The sequence below is a fragment of the Charadrius vociferus genome, unplaced genomic scaffold (assembly GCF_000708025.1).
Source record: "Charadrius vociferus isolate BGI_N301 unplaced genomic scaffold, ASM70802v2 scaffold113, whole genome shotgun sequence".
NCBI lineage: Eukaryota > Metazoa > Chordata > Aves > Charadriiformes > Charadriidae > Charadrius > Charadrius vociferus.
Window position 1 is genome coordinate 568,890 of NW_009647755.1, and position 25,499 is coordinate 594,388.

Sequence of the window (25,499 nt, forward strand, 5' to 3'; positions counted from 1 at the left end):
TTATGAAATAAACTCTTCTTGAACATGTACATTTACACAAATTACAGATTTGTAAAAAATGTTAAAAATAAGTTTTAACAGTCAATAACATTATAGTAAAAATAAAGTTCAAACCCCATTAAATGTTCTTTCTTCAAAGCCTGTATGAAACTTTGAGAAACAAGTAGCAGCTGATAATACATTTAATTAGCTGCTACAATATAAGAGAAATTGGGAAACCTTTTTTGGTAAAACTGAGTGATTGACTAGTAGCCTGCTAGAATTCTACTTGTGTTAAAACCAAAATAAAATTACTGTTTAATCAGTTACAACACATGGAATGCAGATACACTTGGGTCTGCACAGATACACCATGCCACCACATACGCATTTTTGCACTAGTTCACAATTCAGTACTTGAGAATGATCATTAAAGGAAAGAAAAATGCTTCATTTTACCTACTCAGTAGTTTTAAAGGCCCACAATAATTTTCCACCACCAAAGTAATTCCTGGAACGAAAATACTGAGTCCATGGCCTAAATAATCTTTCTGCTAGGTGATAACATGCCTCTCCAGTTTATATACAAGCACAGATAGAAAGAAAATATGCCACGGATACATTAAAGGACATTTATACTTTAATAAGAGGCTAGTTTATTCAGATGTTAATTGGTGAATCAATTTTTTGCATTTTCCATGCCATACCAAAGTTTTTGCACCCATTTCAAAAGTATTGGTCTAAGGAGAAAATAACTCCTTACAGTATTTGCTTTAAAAAAGTATTTTTTTTCTAGTGGGCCTTCTTGTTCACAAAACCTATTTAGAAGGCCAATCATTTTCCAGATAAACAAAAGAAAGTTCACAAGCTTAAAGGGCCATTAAACTTACAGGAGCTGCAGGGAAGCTGGATGAAAGCTCGTATGGCTCCTCTGAGATCCAATGGCCCAATTCCAAAGACCAGAGAACCTAAAATAAATTAAGCAGTAAGTAGCACTCTTATAATTTCTAAAACAGCAAACTCTTTGAATGTGTAATTAGAAGTAACAGTGCAGTTGCAATAGTTGGTTTGATATTTCATTTACCCAAACCAAATGATTCGCTGAAAAATCAAGGAAGCAGAAAGATATGAATTTTACAACTGAAACAAAGCATTAAAATACCAAAGTTATATTTCTATGCATAGCTACATTAAATTTTAAAACCTTGTTAGGATATTAGACAAGTCAACTTTTTGCATCATGATACATAAAATTATAGTAAAGATTTGAAAAGGGAAGTCATACTATATCAGTTCTGTTCTTTTGGTTCATCTAACCACAGAACTTCAAGCGGTTCCTGTTGGCCCATTTCTCCAGCCTGTCAATGTTCCTCTGAATGGCAATACCCATCTGGTGTATCAAACACTCCTCACAGTTTTGTAGCATCTGCAAACTTGCTGAGGGTGCACTCTTCCCCATCATCCAGATCATAAATGATGTTAAGCAATATTGGACCAGTATCAACTCCTACTACTGACTGGGATTATGCAACTGTTGTATATAATCCACATTACATATATAAATTAGCTTGCAAAGAAGAAAAACTCAATTTCATTCTCTTTGGTATCCTCCTCTATCAATGTCACATTCTAAAGCATAAAAAAGGTTGCTAATGGTGCAGAGTACTGACTGTCTGGAAAATACATGGTCATTTACGTTCAACTGAGCTCTGAAATGCTCGATCAATACGATGCTTGGAGACTAGCAATCCTTTTGGACTACTTTCAGACTTCCGTTTCCATCATGGTCATCACAAAGTGGTTAACAGAAAAAAACCCCTGCTTGAAATGGTTATATTTTCAGCTTCTGAAATACACTATTTAAATTTTTTTTTTTTTTAAACTTCCCCCAAACTACTCCATCTAGCATTTTTCCTGGGTGGATTTTCTAAACCATTCTTCAAAACAATTTATCATTATAAGTTGCAACAGATAAACTGTAATATTAAAAGCTTCACAAAGGATGTTCAGAGACCATCCCTCAAGTGGTAAAAGCATTGTTTTTATGGGAAAATGGAAAGAAGCTGAAGTTCGTACCATGGCTCTGCCCCTAAAGGGCATTGTCCCACTAATTTCTAGATAGTCTAAATTCTGAAGCATACTGTGATGGAAGAGGAGTTCATTGACTTCCTCATTGTGAGCTGAGCCGTAAAGCTTCTCATGTAGGCAAAAGACTGGTAATTTATTTGCCAAGTTTGTCCACTGTCACACAATTCAATTCCCCTTTTACAGATATTTGAGCTTTGCAACATCCTTCCTATAGTTGCCATTTGGCACGCCTGAAAAAAGTGACGAAAAAAGCATTGTTACCCACTAGTGGGAGACAGCACGATTCATATGTGTGACCTCAAAAACCACAGCAACCCCCCAATACAGCTCCTATAGCAACAGGTAGTATTAAGTGAACAAGAAGTGTACGTATACCCCCAAAATGGGATATATGTAATTTATTAGAAAATAAATCCCTGTGTTTAGGATAATTCTACCTCTGGCAGTCAGATTTTCCCTAAATACTTCTCTAGCCATTTCAAATAGATGATGTCTGTTTCTTATGGTTAACACAGCCATGCATCATTACACTGTTGTCATTATTCACCTTAGGACAAGCTGAATTTCATCAGTGCTTGAAATTATTCCCATGCCTGATTCACAATTAACTGAAATATTCTTAATTTTTTTTTATTCTTTTGGAAGATGCCATACAAACCCATATATTATTAGTTTTAATTTAAATTATAAAACTTTACCTCATAAAATTTAGGAAGCAGTTCTATGAGGTGTTACTCAGACAAAAAATGTCATAATATATATCAAGCGTGATGCAGTTATCCTTTACAGTGTTACAGATCACTAACTAAACAAGATTCTAAGCTGAACAGACTGATTATAAACTAGTAATGTAAATCTTATAAAATGGACTAATTGTACGTAGGAAAATAACTTTCTGTAAAGGGCTCTTTTGCCCCAAATCTGTTGCTACAAGAAGCAAATTGCAAACTGAATTTAGGAAGTAATTTTGTTATCAAAAAGATCTATAGTCTTTAGTCCAAAGTAGCTTATGCTTGACAACTTTCAGGGGAACCAGTAACCTCTAATACGAACTGCTACAAAAGCTGGTGCTCTGTGTGGCAAGCGGTGTTTTACTTGTGAGGGGAGGGCAGGTGTCCAATTTTCCAGGCTATTGGAAGTGAACAGTGATTTTTTTTTTGTTGATAATGAAAAGCAGCACATCTTCAAACTTATCATTGAACTTCATTACAAAAATCCAAAGAACATTATGTTTACTTTTAGAAAATGCACAACCAAATATTTGAAAATGCAACAGCTGTACAAAAAGAGAAAATAATTTCTACATTCATTATATCATACCAAACCTAAAATTAAGAGTTAAGCACATTAATAAATCAATGACCTTTAAAAAAATACTCAAAACCTAATAATGTCTTTAGCTCTCTTCAGCCTGGAGAAGAGAAGGTTCCAGGGAGACCTCATAGCCCCTTCCAGCACTTAAAGGGAGCCTACAGAAGAGGTGGAGATGGAGTCTTTATCAGGGAGTGTAATGATAGGACGAAGGGGAATGGCTTTAAACTGGAAGAGGGGAGATTTAGATTACATATTAGGAAGAAATTTTTCCCTTTGAGGGTGGTGAGACACTGGAACAGGTTGCCCAGGGAAGTTGTGGATGCCCCATCCCTGGAGGTGTTCAAGGCCAGGCTGGATGGGGCTTTGAGCAACCTGGTCTAGTGGGAGGTGTCCCTGCCCATGGCAGGGGGGTTGGAACTACATGATCTTTAAGGTCCCTTCCAACCTAAACCATTCTATGATTCTATGAAGAACAGTACAGTAACTTCTTAAAATCATACAGTTAAGACTGCAACTTAGGATTTTAAGTTATAAATTTTAAGGTAGTACCTGTGTATATTTTTGCCAATTACTTTTTACAATTTACAATAAGAATATTGAAATCTGTTAGCTTTATACTTATAGCTGTTTATATTTATTGCAAATAAAAGAAACTTGTGAATTGAGGCCATTTCTCTTTTAATCACAGTACAAATCAACTTTAACTGAACCAAGAAAATTGTAACTTCTAATGCAATTCTTAGAGACATGATGCATGCAAATAATTTCTTTGTAAATAATCTTGAGCAGGAACAGATGTATCATGCTGTATAATGTGTACATCATGTCCTTATAGTACCAAAATCATGTTTGTACCAAAAGTAACTGGCAAACAACCCAAATAGATTAAAACATAAACCCAAATGATTAGTTATGATTAAGTAATCCCATTTCATTTTCCAGGCCAATTTTACAGTAACAACCTCTATCAATCCCTGTAGTATTTACAGAATTTTGTTTAGAAATGAATTTTGTTTATCTTAACAAAAGATGGATTAATGCTTGTCTATCATGGTTCTGGAATTGAGTACAAAGGCATCATATCTACTTTCCTAGATAAAAGGAAAATTAGATACAGAGTTCATGAACAGGTCCTGCAGTAAATAATTAGGTCATCACTCACTAAAACACTCAGTTTTCATGAACACAAAGGCTCTCCATTCTAAGTCACTGAAAGTTTGCTTCTGACTTTGCCAGATACAAATTTTCAACCAGTATATTTTCATAGCAACACTAAAAAAAATGTTTTAAATTCACGTAGGACAAAACCAGGTTATGATTTGCAATATTATTCTCGAGTAACTCCTTTTTCTTGTTAAGTCAGTAACATCTTCATATTCAACAGTTCCTTGGAATGTGGCAAAAGGGCTAAGAAAAACTGAAATACTTCAGAATATAAGTGGGTTTATTCTCAAAAGGAAGAGCTACCTAGAAGTTTTCAAATATGCAGTCACAAAAGATTTAGCTTAAAATGTAACAATAAAGCAGTTCAGTACAGATCAAGCATGAATACTGGATATAAGAGTATCAGAAGTTAGGAAAATATAGCTGATAACATTGAGATGTTAAGAATGTATCAGATTCTTGTAGAACACAGTCTTGCTGGTCATGGAGGACCCATGAAAGGAGGAAATAGGGAGGGAAAAGGAGAGTAGAAAAAGCATACTTTTTCTGTGGACTTCTTATAACTTTAAAGACTGTTCTCCTTTGGACTCTAGAACCAAGTTGATCAACCTGCTGTTACTTCGTCTTCAAGTATGGACTATTTTATCTAATTTGGTAGCAGGCAAACTATATGGTATGGAGCTCCAACAAGTGTCCTGCAGGTTATACAGCTATAAGGTTAGCCTTGGTTCAAAGCTTTCCTTTACATATCCAAAACAGCTATGCTCTTTTGTTCACACTATATAGGAAAATTTATGTCAAACATCAATTTCTCAAGGGTCTGTAAACACATTGTTTGACTAGTCATTATTTAAGGCCTCTTACACATCCAGCTAGCACACTCAATAATCATATGGTATTTGTAAATTTGGTATTTCTCCAATCATTTTAATTTTTGCTCAGAAGAAGAAAAAAATATTGCAGCCTAAATTATCTCTCCATGTTACAAGTCAAAAGGCAGAGGTAAATAATATTTCAGCTTCTTAAAACATTGAGAAACATCTTCCAAAAGACAATTGTCACAGTTCAAAATTAATACCTTGTTTAAAAGGTACTACTGACTTCTCCAGACTGATTATTTTAATTACCTAATTTGAATTATTTTACCAATGAAAGTACTTATGGTAGTATTGACTACAGTGTAGAAAAGTATTTAAAGGATTCAGTATTGTAGCATTAATAAAAGGAAAAATTATTTTGCTTAAATGGAATTCTCCTGACTACTTTTCTAGAGATTTCCTCATGATGGTTAAGTAAGGCTACAGCTTTCTCTTCTCTAGTTAAAGTATTCAGTTAACAAATTTGGGTGAAAAGATGGCAAAATTATGCCAGTGACATAATTAGAAATATGACAATAATGATCTTACATAATAAGAAGCAAAGATTTAACCAGATTAAGAAATATTTTTTTAAGAAATTCAAAGCAATATTTTCTTTCAGTGAAATAAATGACTTAATTACTTGAGGGATTAGATTAGATTACTTGAGGGACAAAGTTGTACCCAGCCTCAGTGAAAGATGTAAGCACAGTTCTAAAAAAAAATTTAAAAAGCAATATAAGATTGAAAAAACTTGTGATTTGGAGAGCTGATTTCTGAAGTTTTACTCTAGTTCCTTCTCATGCAGCTCTCCTAGTAACTTTAGAACTCTCTAAATAGCATCAATAAAACAACTGAAGAGAGCTTCAGCATTTGATCCAATAATATTTACAGGAACAAACTAATCCTTGGAACAATTCCATTTAACTTACTGGTGTTATATGAGGGATATAGATGACCCTGTGATGAGTCTGTAGGTAGACTGTAAGATAGCAGGAGAAAATTTGGCATTGCTACTAGCCAATGCTGATTTATGAAGATCATGTGTTGATGTTTTCACTGTGGATTGGTTCACAGAAGTGCAGTCCATAAAATGGGCAATGAAATTCCAGGACAGCAATTGCCAGAATACTGATTATCCAAATACTTCCTTATGTATAAAGACAGGAAACTATTTTACTGTATTTTTGTAGTAGTTGTCTACATCTTTAGCTATCTTAGTAGTTATGTGAAGCTTTTTCTCAAGGAAATATACAGCTTTTATGTTTGACTACCCAGTTAGGAAAAAGTAACTTAGAGCAAATATGTTGTTACTTGTTTAAAACTCCATACAGAGCTAAGCGCGGGATAGATATTTTAATGTATTTCATTCATAGATGCGTAGAATCATATAATAGTTGAAGCTGTGGAGATTGTCTTGTCCAAACCACATGTTCAAATATGTTCCCCTTAATGCAGCCAAGGATGCTATTGGTCTTTTTTGCTACAAAGACACATTACTGGATTGTTAAGGTGACCAAAGATGTAAACCCCTTTATTCCAAGGAAAATTAATCACCAAGAACTTCTGAAAACCCCAAAATATACCACAACAGCTTTTTCAGATAACTACATGCACATCATGTAGGACAAGCTTCACGCTGGAAAGCACCAGATATCTTGAAAACAAAAAGGCAACAGGAGTTTGTTTTCAGTCCAACACCTAGATTTTATATTATTTATAAGTATTTATAAGAAAAAGGAAACCAAGAAATTTAAAGTTATTCTACAACCCTTTTCTGAATAAGATTAAGAACGATTTCCATATAAATTCCAACAGCTACATTTTATAGCCCTGGAAACATGAGGAAAGCTGAAAAACTGTAAACTGTAATGTCAAACTGAGTGGTTAACTTCTATTATCACAGTGAACAATTGAGGTGGTTTAACCCTGGACTGACAGGTAAACTTCCCACCTGGTCACTACTCACTCCCCACCCCAGCAGGATGGGGGAGAGAACTGGACAGGCAAAAGCAAGAAAAAAAAACCCCAAATCCTTATAAGTTAAGATAAAGATGGTTAATAAGTGAAGGGGAAAAAAAAGTTTAAAAAAATCCCTACTGATTTAAAAGTAATCATTCCCACCAGCAGGTCGATGCCCAGCCAGTCTATGAGCAATGGCTGCTTTGGAAAAACCCATCCCAGCTTTATAGCTGAGCGTGACGTCATATGGTATGGAAAATCTATTTGATCAGTTGGGGTCAGCTGTCCCAGCTGAGCCCCCTCCCAGTTTCTTGTGCGCTCCCAGCCTACTTGCTGGGAGGGGCTGACCAAAAAACAGAAAACACCTTGAGGCTGTGTAAGCACTGTTGAACTATAGCTAAAACACTGGTGGGATTATCACCACTGTTTTGGTCATCAGTCTAAAAGAAAGCACCATGCAGGCTACGATGAAGAAAATTAACTCCATCCCAGATGAACCCAGTAGAGCAATTCAAGATTATCTTGTCTTTACAGTAACAGTCTGGTAACTTTATGTAGTAGTCCAGAAGAAATTTTGAGGACACACAGTGATCTGGATATCTGGGAACAATTTCTGTAAATTACAGTCTCCATACTACTCATATACAAAGAGCTCTCCTCTTTTTTTTTTTCCTTCTATTTTACAGTTTTCCCACTACGCAGCAAAATATCTAACAATTCCTTTCATATTTACCAATGCTGAACACAATGCATGTTTCAGAACACAACAGAAATATATTAAATCAGTATAGGAAAAATTCAAACTGAATACTGTGACTTGGCTAACGTTGAGTACAAATACTCTGGTTAGCCTTTAATCTGTCCAAAAATAATGCATGTAACATGAGTTTCTCATCCATTAGATAAGACTTCAGGCATTTCTAAAATACATACTGAGGTGCAATACAGGAATACTTTGGTTAGATTAAGTGCTGAAAGACCATAAGACACAGTAATAGAGCTTCACACAGACAAATTTCCTCTAATTGAGCTAATTCTTGGTACACCTGAATATCTGAACTTTGCACCATTGTATGTAGCACAGACACAAACATGGTTATACAGCTGATATTTCAGCTATACAAAATAAGTTTAATTTTTTCTGTAGCAAAATTAAAAAAAAATATTTCTTACCCATTCATAAGAAACAATCCAACACCCACGAGCAATTCCTAGCATAACATTCAAGGTACGACGAGGACTCCCTGTAACTACATGACTTGTTGTTTCACATACTTCATCTGAGAACAAAAAGTCTCCAAGTTTATTTACCACCTGAATTATTGTATTTTGCTTCCTAAAAAGAAGAAAAAGAAAAAAAGAAACATACAATGTTGAACGGATATGCAGATTATAAAAGCATATACACACACAACACAAACTAACTCAAATCCTCCTCATTTCTTTCCTCACTAATCATTTCTTACCCTTTTCTCACTGACCCTCTAACTATTTGCTATCTCTAAATTCAGTAGCCTTCCCACAGAGTCCAAACAGACCCTTTTCTGTCATCACACAATCATATCTGCTTGCACATCAAAGCTCTTTTGTCCCCCACATCTGTCTTGTCTGTTTAAATAGAAGCTTTTTGAGTCAGGAATTATCTAACACATTGTTTGTGTACAATGCCTAGTACAACAGAGCCTCATTCTTGGTTGCTTTTGTAGTACTATCAAAAAAGGATTACCAGAAAATGTAAACATTTAGACACGGCGCTCTTAAGAGGTTTTCGTAAGGAAGCACCAGATTTTCAGCATCTGAATAAAATGCTGTGTCTAAATTTAGAGAGAAATCTTAAGTTCTGGCTTGCTACCTATACATGTGAGCCAATGTTTCAATTAAAAAAATCACTTATCCTGAAATACAATTATAATTAAACCTATAAAGTTAAATATAAAATCCAGAATAGCCACCTATAACTGGAATTCTGAGTTCTCTACAGAGCCACACTGAAGCACATAAATATATCGTGAAAACCGACAGATCTTGGTATTACTAGAGAAAAGCTGTTGCATGAGAACATTTTTCTGTTCTTATTAATCATTATTTTTATAAATCGTTATTATAAATGGTCATTAAAGATCTGTAAATGAAAGCACAGTTCCCGTGTCCTCTCTGCTTCCCCCAGATGACTTAGAAATGTCCATGGCATGCTACTCAAGATAAAACTCAAGATTAAGTACAACCCTTGAACACAGTCACATCTGTCACAATGGTGATCCTCTCAGGTAAAACATTTATGCTGATCACTGACATAATGTAAGCGCACTCAGAACATCTCCAGATGCTTCTGGGGTTCCTTTCATTCCCGCTACATTTCACTCCACAGATAGTAACTCAGTTCAAAACTCCCAAAATACCACAGCTAAAACAAGCACTGCTTAGAGGTACTCTAACAAAACTGCAAACAATTCTTCACAGAGAATGCAGCAATCTATTTTTCAAGAAGTTTCAAAGAAATAATTGAGTAGTAAAAACAATGTAGCAAATTAACTTTACAGTTAAGTCAAAAGGTGATATTGTATGTGGAGACACTTAAAAAGAAAAATCATAGAATCGTTATGGTTGGAAGAAACCTTTAAAATCATCAAGGTCAACCGTTAACCTAGCACTGACAAGTTACTACTAAACCATGTCCCACAGCATCAAATCAAATCAAACAACTGACCCTATATGGGCTTTGACTGTTACTAGAATATTTACTATTCCTTTTTCATTATTTTGCATTTTACTCAACATAGCCTACAAGTGAATATTTTTGCAAGATTGCAACTCATAGGAGCTGGCCCTGGCTAGACTACAGGCTCAGGGGATGCACTTCCACGCTCTATCTGAACCTTTCCTTAGTTCGTTCTTGTGTCTACACAAAATTCCTTACAACGAGAGGAAAAAGTCCTGTTGTACAAGAATTTAATTTATCTTACAAACCGCAGTGAAAACTCACCAGTTAATACTTCAGTCAGCTGAAAAAACTGATGGATGCAAATTTACAGCAAAATTTCACTGATTTCGTGATTCAGAAAAACAGGCAGCTGCTGGTTGTGAATCAGTGAGCAGCGTTTATTATAACCTGAAAACATGATGCCATGAAACCACTGAACTCATGCATCTTAAAATTTAAATTCTAATTAATCACTTTTGAGGCTACTGGGTAGTAGAATTGGATTTTGGCCACTGAGTGGTATTTTGGAGGACTATTTTCTGTTCTTTAGCTCTTTCAGAAGCAGTCCCTCTCCCCTCTCCCATTTAAAAGTTGATGAATGCCTACAATTGTAGACAGCCAAAAGCACAATCCTGATGAAGTTCTGAAGAAAAGCAACTGTTATCACCAAAAATTTTTATTTAATGAAACAGTAAGTGGCTAGTGGGGAAAATCAACTACAAGCAACCTAAAAGAAATAATATATTAACGACCACTTTCAACAAAAGAACTTTTTCCCCAGATCTGCCAGGATTTGTTCTCTTTTAGGCAGACTTAGGCCTGTTTTCCACTACTCCTATCTGTGCTGTAACAATTATCTTACCTCCCCCACAATGATCCTGTATTGCATGACTTGCAAAGTGCATTTTATAGTCTTGGTGTTACTAGCATCCAGTCAAGAAAGTTATTAATTCCATTTGCTGTTTCTGACATATATATTAGCACACTTGTTAATAGCTATTGACAACCATTTGCAAAGAACTTCTAAAAGGATAGCCAGTAAGTGCTGTTTCTGAATACTTATATCTATGTAACTGTCAAGATTTAATTACTTCAAACCTGAAACAGATTTGTGGTTAGCAGAAATATCTTGAGTTTTGAAAAAGAATTCAAAAAACTGTAAGCAAGTGTAGAATAAAATATGGAATTGTGTTTTTGTTGGATGTTCTTTATGCTGTAAGACTTTTAAGAGAATGATAAGAGCATGCCAGAAAATTATTAACTCTCCTCCAAAATATGCAGTGGCAGCTGCTTCTAATGTTTTGAAACTAAGTGGCTAAAAAGCCTACAACTGATATTTATTCAGCAACTATTTGTATGAAAGAAAACATTTTAAACTGATCTTTCAGATTACGACTTTTTAAATAGAAATAATTAAAATGTATTGGGAGAAAGCTAAGTCTTCGGCTGAAAGTCTGAACCATTTACTACATAAAACTGCTTTTTACATTTCCTTCAGAAAAATTCAAAACTTGCTTAAGATTTTAGTTTTATTGCTCTGAAGCCCTGTTGAGCTCACCTATGGAACAACTACTTCAGTCTGCACCATAGCAACACAAACATACACATACAGTGTAGACAGCAACAACATATACATGTATGTACATGTTTCTAGCTAGAATACAGAATAAAATAAAGTGTTTTAACACATAGCCCCAAGATGAATTTCATGTTGTATAGGCATAAAAAGATTATCAACATTCAAGTTTAAATGGTGTGCTGACCAAAGGGTCAAAATGTTTAATACTTACTCAGAAGACATACTCGTCATAACCAGTGTCCTTGTTGGCTAGAGACACGAAAGAGACAAGAAAACATCAAAAATCTGTAAAGTTTTTCCCTTTGAAAAAAACCTTAAATTAGAAACTGTTCCATTAAAAGGACTAAACTTCTTCATAGTTATAGTATCACCTGGGAAAGAGGCTGTACTAATTAACACATATACTAGAAATATTAAATGTTGAGGGCAAGGAAGGAAGGAAAGCCCTTCATCATGTCTGGTATCAACACATCCAATATAGTAGAAAACAGGAATGGAATTTTTCATTAGTAAAAACAAAAAGCAAAGAATTTCCAGTCTGGGATGCCACACAAAAAGAGGATAGTATTTGTCTTTTACCTTGTCCTTCTGATTAGATAGAAAGGAAAAGGCAGCTTAACTTCAACAAAGAAAACGTGCAATTTAAAATTATTCCAGTTTCTTCCAAAAGAAAGGCAGAAACTGTCTGAGATGCCACAGAAACAAGAGTATATTTATTGTTAGGTATAATTATAATTATTTTAGTTTGATACTATAGCTTTTTTTTTTTATTTTGCACAACTTTAGTATTTTAAGTGCAGGTTTTTAAGTAAACATTCACTATTAAAACTTGCCTAGTGAATAAAAGTTGTCTGAGTAACGTAACATACAAGATATACTCAGAGAGTACTGCAAACCTTAAACCAGCAATTCTGAGACATCTTTCCCCTGCAATACCCCCCATAGCTTATGTACAAAGTAGGAGTGTTTTCCCCACACAGATTTTAAATAAGATTTTTAAGAATTAGTATTGTAAAAGTCAGAAGAGGAAGGAGTATCCTTTGGTCATCAGCAATGACCATGGAAGCCTCTAGCATGCACAAAGGTAGGACAGAACATGAATTTCAGCAGTATCAGAGAAATAAGTAACGGAGCATAACATGGTCATGAAAAATATATGTAAGAAGAGGTTTTGAAAATCTTAGCTAAGAATTACTTGTAGCTCCACAAACACGCACAAGTATGTCTACATAAAACATTTTACTTTTGTAGGAAAAGTAGATCAACTGACTTTTATACAATGATTTCAAACAACAACTCCTTTTCAAAATCAATATACGATTTTATCTCAAATTATTTCTCTAGATAACTACTGCTCCATAAGAAATAATCACTCCCATTTCTGCCCCCCAATATATTATCACAACCACAAGCAGTAAGCTCCCAAAGTCTCTGCTAAAATTCAGTTTCCTTTCAGTAATGTATTGAGCTGAGACCGTAAAAATATTTTTAATTGGATTACAGCTGGTAGCATAGGCCAAAGACAACTTGAGGGCAACTCATTTTACCCAGCAACGAATCACAGAACAGAAAAGAGAACATACTCTGATGCAACTCCATCTGTTCTCTCTTATCAGTACAGAACTGCTCTCCATTAAGTGTTCAAGCAATCCATCACATTTAAGAATGGAGTTCCTCAGAATTATCTCTGTAGACTAATAGACTGTAGATAATAGTGTGCACCATGACTATATAGGTATTCATTATATGAACAATCTTTGCATAAATAAAACCTAATTTAGATACCATTGACAAGCTACATATTAAAGATAACATAAGAAGTAATCTTTTCAGCATCCACATGATAATTTCATTCTGTGGTTGGGTAAATTTGAAAACCATAAAATCCAGATACTATTTAAGTCTTCAGAAGCAACAGGTAGCATATTCAATAGTTTTTTTAACTCATGATAAACATGCACTCAGACAATGCTATGTAAGCTATACAATACTTCAGAACTGAAAATATATAAAATGTGAAAATGTAAAAACAATCAATAATAGAATGGAATAAAGCCTCATATGAGGAAAGGATGAATCCTTTATATTGAAATATTTCTTCGAGAGAAATTCTACGCAGTATTTTTGGAAATGTAAGTTTCCAGATTCTAACTTGTTGCCAGCAGTACTTACTGTTGATGCCTTACCCTATTGCTAGTCTGACAATTAAAAAGAAGATAATACACACTTATCTGTAATCAAAATTTGTTGTATTCTTAGCCAAAAGGCTTTGTACTGCATTACTTTCAAGTCCAAATAAACAGTCACATTTAATCGCTCTTGGAAGTTCCACAAACTTCACAGCTTCAATTCCACATTTGAGTTTTATACTCAAAGAGTTTGAGCAAAAATAATAACAATGCAACAATATATATTAAATATATCTATCACCACATTAATATTATTAGTATTAAATATTAAATAATATAAATTCAAAATTTTAAGTACATACACTCAAGAAGACATCTAACAAGACACTGAGTGATAGTTCTTGTGCTAGAAGGACTGCAACATTAGGCACTCTGCTGCACAGGTTAGGTCAGATGATCGAAAACAGACGTGGGGCCACATTACACAGTTGTGAAGACATACCTCATACTGTCTTAATACACGTTGTTGGATTGGCATAAACTCCTAGAACATTAAAGGACCCTGGCATGTGACAGCCTTGGAAGGCACAAAACATGGCTTAAAACAAGGTTTTACTCTTCTCTGTCCAATCTTTCTGGGCTCAAAACATCATCTATGTCAAATATGATTGATGCTTCAGTATGGTCATGACGTTCTCCTTCAGTATCTGAAGCCAAGCCTCGCTGTCATCAGGATGAAGCTCTTTGGCTAAAAGTCTGGAGTTAAATCCCCACAAAAGAATTGCGCTAGGTTCTTGGGACCCCTTTATAATACGAGCTCTGAAGTCAGATGTGCCTGTTCAGAATGTGCAGAAAAATACCCATCCTTACAACTTTTTATAAATTAAATGTCATGGAAGTATTACTAGTCAGACCACTACTTTTGCCAAACTTGTGTTAAAAAGAAAACCAACAAAACCAGCATTAATATAAACCAAGACCAGAGCAGCTTGAGATCCTACAGCTGCTTCTTCAGCTTCAGAGCTGAAATACCTTAAGTTCCTTAATACCTTTTCTGTAGGGAAGTGAAAATACTGGATCCACACAAATTAGGAGACCTGCAGCCTGTCCTGACATTACCCTGCAAAGTCAGCTTTTGAATTGTAACTTTTATGCTACAACACAGAGCATATAAGATGGTACAGTCAGTATTCTGGGCAAGTGCTCTGCCAGTGCGCCCTAAAGCAATCCAAAGACTCAAGAATGCAGAAGGATGCATACAAAAGGTAGAAGTTGGAATAAATATAATTTCTTCCAAATCTATTATTTCATCTTCATTCAGAACTGCATATTTTTGCAAGTTAGAGGTCATTCGCTAAGCAGACAACATTTTGTTTTATTGCTTCAGTAAGACAAGCAGTTCTCTTTAATTACAGTTACCATGCAGAAAACTTAGCCAAACTATGTTTTAATTTTCAGTTGTACATTTTTCAAGTTAATTGCTTCCCCCCTTGCTACGCAATTTTTCTTCTATGCTCTTTCTGTCTGTTTTATTTTACATGTTGCTTTTATTGCAAAAAAATTTTTTTGAGTTAGCATTTTTTTTCCTGACCAGAAAAAGACATCTGCTGAGCATCATTATGAGTTCTAATATACATTTATAGCAGGAAAAAAGAAAGAAAATACATTTTGAGGTTGGATGCTAAGTTTGAGCTGGTGTTTCTTGGAGATGAAGGACAATAAGAGAAAAACCCTGTTTTGTACAACCTGCTTTTCAAGAAAGTAAATTCAAATTTTGTTTCCTTAAGAATGTCATGATTTGTTTTTCATAGGTAACATATGAATTAAAATGTGACCGTAAAATATGTGTTTCCAGTTCTCAAAAATAAAGTGCTTTCACGATAATAATTGACCTGGCAGGAATGGTTTTACATTTGTGACGGGTTACATTCCAGCCTAAGTAAATTAGGTCTCATTTTGTCCTTGGGTCAAGAATGCAGGCCTCGGACTTTTTTTTCAAGAAAGGATTTCAACCAATAAATACTACTTTTGAATTGTGTATTACTTAGTCCAAATGCTTCTCTTGTGCCTTAAAGTCGACTGAAGTTCTGAAAGAAATAAGCTTCAGTGTACTCTCAAACTTAGATGTATATTGTGATGGAGTAAAAAAAGACCTTCAACTTCAGGACTCAACAAGGTATTTATCCAATGTGGTTTAGTCAATATATCAGGGATAAAGGACTTTTAGAAAGAGGCCAGGGGGAGGCAGGGGAAAGAAGTGCATGTGCATTCAAATAAAATGTACAAGATTATTATGCTATCTGGTTTGTACTCTTCCAGTCCCTTTTTCCTCTGGCTATTGTAGGTCCATTCGATAGTTCTGAAATTGGTTCAGAACTCGTACACTCACTTTTGATCTTTACAGCTGTATTTCAGAAGTAACAAACTTCAGTCCTACTAATACATAAGCCAAAACACACAGGTACCTGTAGCATGGGTATATTCAAGAATCAGGTTAATTTCACTACTTTTATCTAGGAATGTTGTAATGAGGATTCAAAACTTTAAGGCTGTTTTTAGAAACAATCTATAAATTGTGTTACATTAATTTATTCTATTCAAGTAATTGTGGCCCATAGCTGAAAGTAATTGGTAATTGTAATGAATGATTACTATTCAGTAGTTTTAAACAGCAATTATTCAAAGCTATAATTTACTTTCTGGCTGTCCTTTCTCCACTTATCAGTCCTTTGATACTGATATTTTTCCAGTTTCCTCTGGCTGCAAACTCAGTTTCAACTGTAATTTCCTGACCAAATATAGTTCCCCTGCTTTGGTCCTAGGAAGATATGAAAAATGCACCTATCCTAACTAAATCAATACTAACATGGGGAAAGACGAAAAAAATAAAGCTGTAACAAGACAGAAAAATAAGATGACAGGACAGGTGCTTGGGCATCAGCTTTCCTTCACAGCCAAAGATGAGAAATCCTGTAATCACAGACATAGAAGCACCTAGAACTTCTGTTGGCAAGATTAAGGATGATGAATAGCTTCAGACTTTTCAGACTAGCAGTGTCACTGTTTACAATTTACTGACATTTTCAGTTTTTCACATGCAACCATAATAGATAACACCTATATTAAAAAAATAAATAAATAAAAATCAGCCATGGAAGATACAAAACTCTGTAGCAAGGGACAGCTTTCACAGCATTCTGCAAGTTCAAAGGACAGGTTTGTCTGGCTGTGATCATTAGCAAAACTAGAGACTGACTTTTGCTGGTAGGACAGACAAAGATTAAGGGGAGAGCAGATGCTCCTTCCCACCCCCTTTGACTGCAACCAAAAATTTCAGAGTCAATCAACATGACATGAAGAAAGCCAACAAGCATGATTACAATTTCTGCAAGCATAGGCAGCAGTGATTCTCATTCTGATGGGAAGCCCAAGCCTTTCTGACAGGTACAAATTAGGGGCTGGCTTCCCAGTCAGCATTGCTCAGGAAAAGAAGTAGTCCAATTCTCAACTGACTTTTCCTAGGAAAGTTTCACCTCTAGACCATAGAATGTGAAAACTGAGGAGACAGAGAGGGTGAGACTGCCAATGTGACAGAAGTGAAGTTCAAGAAGTGGGATGCTAAGGGGAGGAAAAAGAATCTAAACTATGAAATAGCTAACAGAAAATGAAAGCTTAGATGAAGGACAGACTCCCTCACCCCAAAAAAGTCACAAGACAGGAGAAAGAGGAACAAGGGCTATCATGGGGCAACACTCTGTCACAGAGAAAATTCATACATGGAAGCAGAAACATTTTAAAGATCACACTAAGGCATACATTAATTCTGCCATTATCACCAAATAATGTCCAATGTTTACTCATCTTCCCAAATGATCTGTGAGAAAGTCAGGCACAGTTTGGGGGTTTTTTTGGTTTTTTTTTTTTTTTTTTTTTCCCCCTGCTGAAAACCTTCACCTAGGTTAACAAAAATAGTTTGTACCCTTCTGTGAAGAATTTCAACAATAAATTAAGCATGATGTAGGAGTGAATCTGTTTCATCTGTTCAGATGTTAAAAACTGTTTATGCTTTCATAATGATCCAATGAAGTGAACAATTTCTTTGGACAGCTGACTTATGACTGACTAAAAGCACTGCAGCTGAGATACCCTGTGCCCTAACTGTGAGATAAAAACCAAGCCATAAGGGCAGTTGGCAACAGTAGAGTAGCTTCAGTGAAATTAATGGTTTGATTTTTAAGACCTCATCAACCATCCATTAAATTTTTTGTAATGGTGGTTGCCAGCCATCATAGAAGGTTCATTAGAAATGACATCTGCCTCAGCTACTTCATTGCAGATATCAGTGGCTCAGTTAAAACTGTTCACATTGGGTTATACATTGGACAGAACCAACTGAGGAACAGAGACAATTCCATTGCACAGGCTATAGGGATAGAACCATTTTAGTAGGGAAAGAACTATTTTACATCACCCCAACTGTAAATATTGGGTTTGCACAATTATTAACACTATTAGGTTAATTTGGATAGTTGAAGTCTTCTGGAGATTACCAACTGTGCAGCAATGGCAAGTGGAATTTCAGGTGAAGATGCTCCTGAATACATTTGCAGCCCCAAAAAGTCAAGGCTGGATTTACACAGGTTTGTGTTAAGATACAAGACTGTAAACTTAGTAAATACCCTGCTGACAAGATTATAACCCACTTGTTTCAGATAGACAACAACCTGAGTTAAAGCTTTACTGTCCTCTAGACAATGTGCTAAACAACTGAACAATACTTATTAAAGGCTTTGAGGTGCAACAGCAATCTTATGAAGGGTAGAATAATAAATAATGAAAAAAACCAACTACCTTTTTTTTAATTTTTAGGATCTTGAAGTATTATGAATTAATCATACATGCACACAATTCTTTCAAAAAAAGATTTTTTGTAGTGTGTACTTATATCAACAGCCATTTTTTTCAGCATTTCTGATTCTTTATACTAGTAGGAAGTAGTACATCTATTAAGGAATAATGTGCACGATTTTTTCATATTTAACTGATTACATATTTATATTCCTGTACCATGCAGACTTCTTTGTGAGCTCATAATTCAATTCAACAAAGCTCACACCACTAATCCATAAACTGTTTCATTTCAATGTAGAAAAGAATGGTGGTATTTGTTAAATTATTAAGAAAAGTGTTAATGAAGACATGTCAAACGCTGATGAAATGGAGTTCATGAAGTCTTTTGTTCAGATTGATTTACAACAACTTTCAAGACCTGTGAGGCTATGATTTAGAAAGCAGCTCTATAAACTAAAGGATTTCCGGCCTGTAGAGTCATGCCAGCTACCAGTAGGTTTATGTAGGGCGTTCATTTTTCCAAGAGTTAAATTTCCCAAAAACAGAGGATCTAAACAGCAGTTGCTTTTCCTCCTGGTGGTTTCTGATGCCAAGAGGGAAAATACTTTCAATTTTATGCTGATTCTTTGCCAAACCAGCTGCAGTCCAATGGATTATTTGGTTTTCTGGCATGACAGTTATGACCTCAGTGTTTCACAAATATAACAGTGTACCCCAAAACTAGACAAGAATTGTGATTTACCAATAACTAGAGATAAGTTACAGCATACATAGACATTTTCAGCAGCGAGGTATGCATGTCCCAAGCACGGACTGTATGCTCTCACTTCTTACACAATGTTTATGCACTGTTCCCCTCACGCTCTAAGCCAGAAAGAGTTGCATCTGTATCTTGCACCTAAGCTTCCCTTCCACCATTAAATCCAAGAATGACACAGAAGTTTAAAGAAAAGTATGAAGATGGTATAGATGTACTTTGAATAACTTAACGTCCTGGTTTGAGGTCCCAGGGACACTTGCCTTCTCAATGCTTATCCCTATCCAGTGTTCACCATAGATAGCTCTCAAGCAGTTTCCTACTTTCCTAAAGGTAATAATAAAAAATATATTCTGACTTTACATAAGACCTCATAAATGGTCTCTGGACCAAAAATCACCATACCTAACAATCTTCTGGAAAAAAAAAAACCACAACAAAACACCACCACCAAAAACTCTACCAAAACCAAAACAGTGAAGGGGTTTTTTTTTTGTAATTCTATGCATACAAAAACCAAAATGCTCCATAAATTTAAGCCACTATTTCTTGAATAAGGTTCCAAAAAGAACCAAAATGTTAATCTGTTGATTGCACAGAAATTTAGTGGGTTTTTTGTTTGTTTGTTTGGTTGTTTTTTTATAAAAACTTGGGCAAATTCAGCTCCTGGGTCTTAACTGCACTGCTTGCTAAGATGACAAACTGTAAAGTCAACCACCTCCTATATCACTGTCACAGCATGTTTCCAGTGTTCCAAGCAGCCACTCATACAAGAGTGTCAACAGCAGCTGCAAATGCCCCTGGGACAAGAAACACCCTAAACTTGAGTTGAGAGGAGGTTGTGCCTTTTGCCATAGAAAGGCACTGACTTGAAAAGACTTTTTTTCAAGTTAAGAAACAGACCACAGCACTTCAATAGGTAGTCCAGGATAGCTAGCATGAAACCTATCGTAAAGAAAATGATTTCTTGGGACCTAAGAGCATGAATCTGCCCACCAGGTCTATCTACAGGAGATTTTCCTGGCAGGAACGGTAGCATCCCTAAGTGGTGGTAACAAAGGTGTTACCATTAGGACATGGCACAAAGCATGCACTGTAAGGTGCAGCAGCAGATGCCAAGAGTATGGCTTCTGTTTCAGAAGCCCTCAGCTCGTTGTGGAAGAAGTGTGGGAGACAAATTCACTAGCTGGATGAAGTCCAGAACCAGAACTGCCTTACAAAGTTTGAGTGAAAATACTCATGAGATTAAATATACAGCAGGACTTATAAAATTGTCTCAAACCATGGGATACAAAGGCATCCTTTAGAGTGCTATCCTCTGAAAAGTTTTTTTGAGTATTTTGAGACTGCATTTTGAGCTTGTGCTTTTCAAATATTTAATAAGAATATTTTTCAGTGATTTTAGCCATTTTGTATTATTCTTGCTGATACTGATTTTTGTTTTTCCTATACATCACTCTTAGAGCATTCAGTATTTTCTAAATCCATTATGCCAATATGAAGTTCTTAGATTTTTTCATTACTTAACTTTATATCAAAAGAAAGAAGTATTTTATCAAATTAATATCTGCATATTCCACTCATATGAAACAAATACTAACACTACTTATTGATAGGACATTTTGTTCTCAAATGACAATACTATTACAAAATGTGGACATTGGGAACAAAAAAAAATGACCACAGCTATATTTTGGATGTAGCAATAGCGTAAGCTGTGTCTTGCCTGTAAAAATAAACTTTCTTGTTCAATTTCAATGTCCCATTCAGTGACATATTTCAGGCACTCCAAGGAAGCAAATTTTCTGCAGTGATGTATAACATTAGATCCTTTTATCACTAGACACTTTCAAAGTTACTTGTTCTACAATGTGGTCTGCCTAAAAGCTTCTTTCCCAACAACTTGTTTCTTAAACTTTATGTTGAGTCAGCTGGATAACTACAGTTTAACAATAATCAACTATTCAGTTGTCATCAGCTAGAGTTGGTCAGACGCTTTCAGGCTTATTTCATGTAGGATGAGACATCTTGTGAACAAGAAACATTCTAGGTTCAAATCAGATACAGATTAAAAAAATCACAGCATCAGACATTTGGTCAATACCATAAAAGTTTCTTGATGGTACCAGGCAAGCATTCTCATAATTTGTACCTTCAGTCACTCGCCTCGTCTTTACACCCGAAACAATCAATTTGACTACATTTCAATGACCACCTGTCCACCACCCTCATTACATCAAGTATTTTCCAAGACCATAAACTTGTACCTAGTTCCAGTTTCTTCACTGTTAACTGTAAATAAGCTTGCATGCTTCCACCTTGTCCAATTCACCCTAGTTTAATGTTCATTTGCAGCTGGAAGTCAGTAACATTTCAAGTATCAGTGTTTAAAATATGTATTTATTCAAAGCAACTACAAAATCAAAATTGGAAGGAAAACATAAAAAGATGTTGTCCCCTAAAGAGATACAATCTGGTTAAGACAGTCTACGAATATGCACATATCAAATATAGACATAAAGTCACTTTCCTGAATCTCTGGCAAGATGCTTCATGCTTTATAGTTACCAGATTTTTCAGGATATTAAAATTTATTTTGCCACAAATAAAATATTTTTAAAAAGGATTTTGATAACAGGATCTAACAATGGCCTGCTTCACACTAATTGTTCCACAGCATAAGGTTGGATACTTAGTAAAAATTTCCTCTTCTCTCAAAAATCTCGTAACTTCAGTGTTGATAACTTTATCTTCACCCAAATCCAAGAGCTACAGAAATACAAGCCAAGATGAATCTGTTTGAAAACAAAACTGAAGAAATTTCAGTTAAGTCCATACTGTCTTCTCTATGAAAATATGGTTTTAATTATCCCACGTGATGCTTAACAGTTTTTTTCACATGGTTGAAGAGTTTGTTCTATTCACTCAGAAGACAGTATTTTAAGGGTTTTTTCATTCCAATTGCATTTCTAGTGATCCGATACCGTTAGATCCTTTAAAAGATATTTATTACCTCTCATATCCTTCTAAAAGTATGAAACTGTTTACTTGAATAAAAATGTCAGTTAACTGGTTATTCATAATGAGTCTTCCTCTGATCTATTTAAAGTACAAAATGTTTACATTTATGACATGTAACAAGTGTTGTGATAAATGTAAACATTTTTGTGACATTAAGCAATGAAATGAGCACTCAACCCTCATACCAACACATTAATGCCCCTGTAACTAATTCGTTTGAATACATTTTTTGCTTTATGATTTTTAGCTATATCACTTCATCCTTCCTGTGCAAAGCAACAAAGAACTATGTATTTAATTCCACAGAATAATTGAAAAATGCATCACAACACATAAAAGGTTTATTTTACCCCTGCAATCCAGTATCATCAACTTAGATTTCTAGACCAGGGAAGCCACCTGCTGACATTCATAGGAATTAATCCACATACACAAGAAGGGCCAGAAGGAAGATCTGGGGAACAACAGGCCTGTCAGTCTGATCTCGGTACCTAGGAAGGTTATGGAACAGGTCATCTTGATTGCCATCATGCGGCACATGGAGGACAACCAGGTCATCATTAAGCTCAACATGAGCCAGCAATGTGCGATCACAGCCCAGAAGGCCAACCGGATCCTGGGCTGCATCAAAAGAAGTGTGGCCAACAGGTCAAGGGAGGTGATTCTGCCCCTCTACTCCGCTCTCGTGAGACCCCACCTGGAGTACTGCATCCAGCTCTGGAGTCCTCAACATAAGAAAGACATGGACCTGCTGGAGCGTGTCCAGAGGAGAGCCACAAGGATGATCCGAGGGCTGGAGCACCTCTCCTATGAGGAGAGGCTGAGAGAGCTGGGGCTGTTCAGCCTGGAGAAGAGAAGGCCCCGGGGAGATCTTATTGCGGCCTTCCAGTACCTAAAGGGGGCCTACAGGAGAGCTGGGAAAGGACTTTTTACTAGGGCATGTAGTGACAGGGCGAGGGGGAATGGCTATAAACTGGAAGAGGGCAGGTTTAGATTAAACATTAGGAAGAAGTTTTTCACTTTGAGGGTGGTGAGGCACTGGAACAGGTTGCCCAGAGAGGTTGTTGAGGCCCCATCCCTGGAGGTGTTCAAGGCCAGGCTGGAAGTGGCCTTGGGCAACCTGGTCTAGTTGGAGGGGTCCCTCCCCATGGCAGGGGGGGTGGAACTCAATGATCTTCAAGGTCCTTTCCAACCTAAACCATTCTATGATTCTATGATCAGGCCAGCATGGGTTCATTAAAGGCAGTTCCTGCTTGACAAACGTGATCTCGTTCTATACAATGACCTTCTTAGTGGATGAGGGAAAGGCTGTGGATGTTGTCTACCTGAACTTTACTAAAGCCTTCAACCCCATTTCCCACAGCATTCTCCCGGAGAAACTGGCCGCTCATGGCTTGAATGGGTGTACTCTTCATAGGGTAAAAATCTGGCTGGATGGCCGTGCCCAGAGAGTGGTGGTGAATGGAGCTAAATCCAGTTGGTGGATGGTCACAAGTAGTATTCCCCAGGGTTTGGTATTGGGGCCAGTTCTCTTTAATATCTTTATCAATGACCTGGACGAGGAGATCGAGTGCACCCTCAGTAAGTTTGCAGAGGACACAAAGTTAGGCGGGCGTGTCGACCTGCTTAAGGTTAGGATGGCCCTACAGAGAAATCTGGACAGCTGCCCTGCAGAAAAGGACCTGGGGATGTTGGTGGACAGCCAGCTGAATGTGAGCCAGCCGTGTGCCCAGGTGGCCAAGAAGACCAACAGCATCCTGGCCTGTATCAGAAACAGTGTGGTGAGCAGGACTAGGGAGGTGATCTTCCCCCTGTACTTGGCACTGGTGAGGCCCCACTCAAATACTGTGTTCAATTTTGGGTCCCTTACTACAAGAAAGACATTGAGGTGCTGGAGCGTGTCCAGAGAAGGGCAACAAAGCCGGTGAGGGGTCTGGAGGACAAGTCTTATGAGGAACAACTGAGGGAACTGGAGCTGTTTAGCCTGGAGAAGAGGAGGCTGAGGGGAGACCTTATCACACTCTACAACTACCTGAAAGGAGGTTGTAGAGAGGTGGGGGTCGGTCTCTTCTCCCAACTAACAAGTGATAGCACAAGAGGAAATGGCCTCAAGTTACGCCAGGGGAGGTTTGGATTGAATGTAGGGGAAAATTTCTTCACTGAAAGGTTTATCAAACATTGGAACAGGCTGCCCAGGGAAGTGTTGCAATCAGCATCCCTGGAGGTATTTAAAAGATGTGTAGACATGGTGCTTAGGGACATGGTTCAATAGAGGTTTTGGTAGTATTAGGTTGATGGTTGGACTTGATGATCTTAAAGATCCCTTCCAACCTGGACGATTCTATGATTAACCCTTACCAGCTGTGCATGAGAAGAATCTGGAACTATCCTCAATTATGGATTCTCATGTCTCAAAACCAAAAATTTCAACCCTATATCGCAGTTTTATAAATCTACCTTTATGCACTACGTTTGAATATGTACAACACACCAAAACTCCAGGGGTTTTTTGGGGGGGTGGTGGTGTTTTAAAACCAAAACCTTTTTCCTGATGCCATTAAAAATTCCTGAAAATCTTACTTGTCTTCCCCCAACATGCCTGCAGCTGCCATTATAAACTGCTTTGTCTTCAAGGTTTTTGTTAGTTGACAGTACAATTTTAGATAACTGATTAGAAGTCTACCATGTTAAGAATAGAATAAGCATGCTTATATAAATAGTATAAAGAAAGAAAATATGAGTAAAAAAAAATAAATTGTTATATAAAAGTACCTTAACAAAGTCACTCTTGATTTTAACTTCAGCTAAATTTGTATACAAGAAACTGAACCTGCATGAGGTTTTGAAGAAAACAAATGCATAACACAGCAGCACAGCAGAGAAATGCCAAACCAACAGCTTGATTTATATTAAAGAAACTAGAAATGACAACTTTGAAATAGCCATGGAGGCAAACAATGTTAACACTTATGCCTGATCTTATTTCCTACAGATATTTTTGTATGGCTTTTTAAAAATATGCCATAACATAGTGAAATCCAGATGCCTACTGACATGCCTTCACCGTCGTGAATGAGTTATCATTGTAGTGTTCATT

General features: G+C 36.3%; 1 protein-coding gene across 1 annotated transcript in view; it reads right to left on the reverse strand.

Moving 5' to 3' along the window:
- MCPH1 (microcephalin 1) overlaps positions 1–25,499 on the reverse strand; it is a 137,807-nt gene that overhangs the window by 84,258 nt on the left and 28,050 nt on the right. Inside the window, exons 12-14 of the mRNA XM_009882151.1 lie at positions 11,856–11,893; positions 8,538–8,700; positions 870–947 (exon numbers count right to left, since the gene is read on the reverse strand). Coding sequence (XP_009880453.1) covers positions 870–947; positions 8,538–8,700; positions 11,856–11,893 — 279 coding nt within the window. The remainder of the gene's footprint in view (positions 1–869; positions 948–8,537; positions 8,701–11,855; positions 11,894–25,499) is intronic.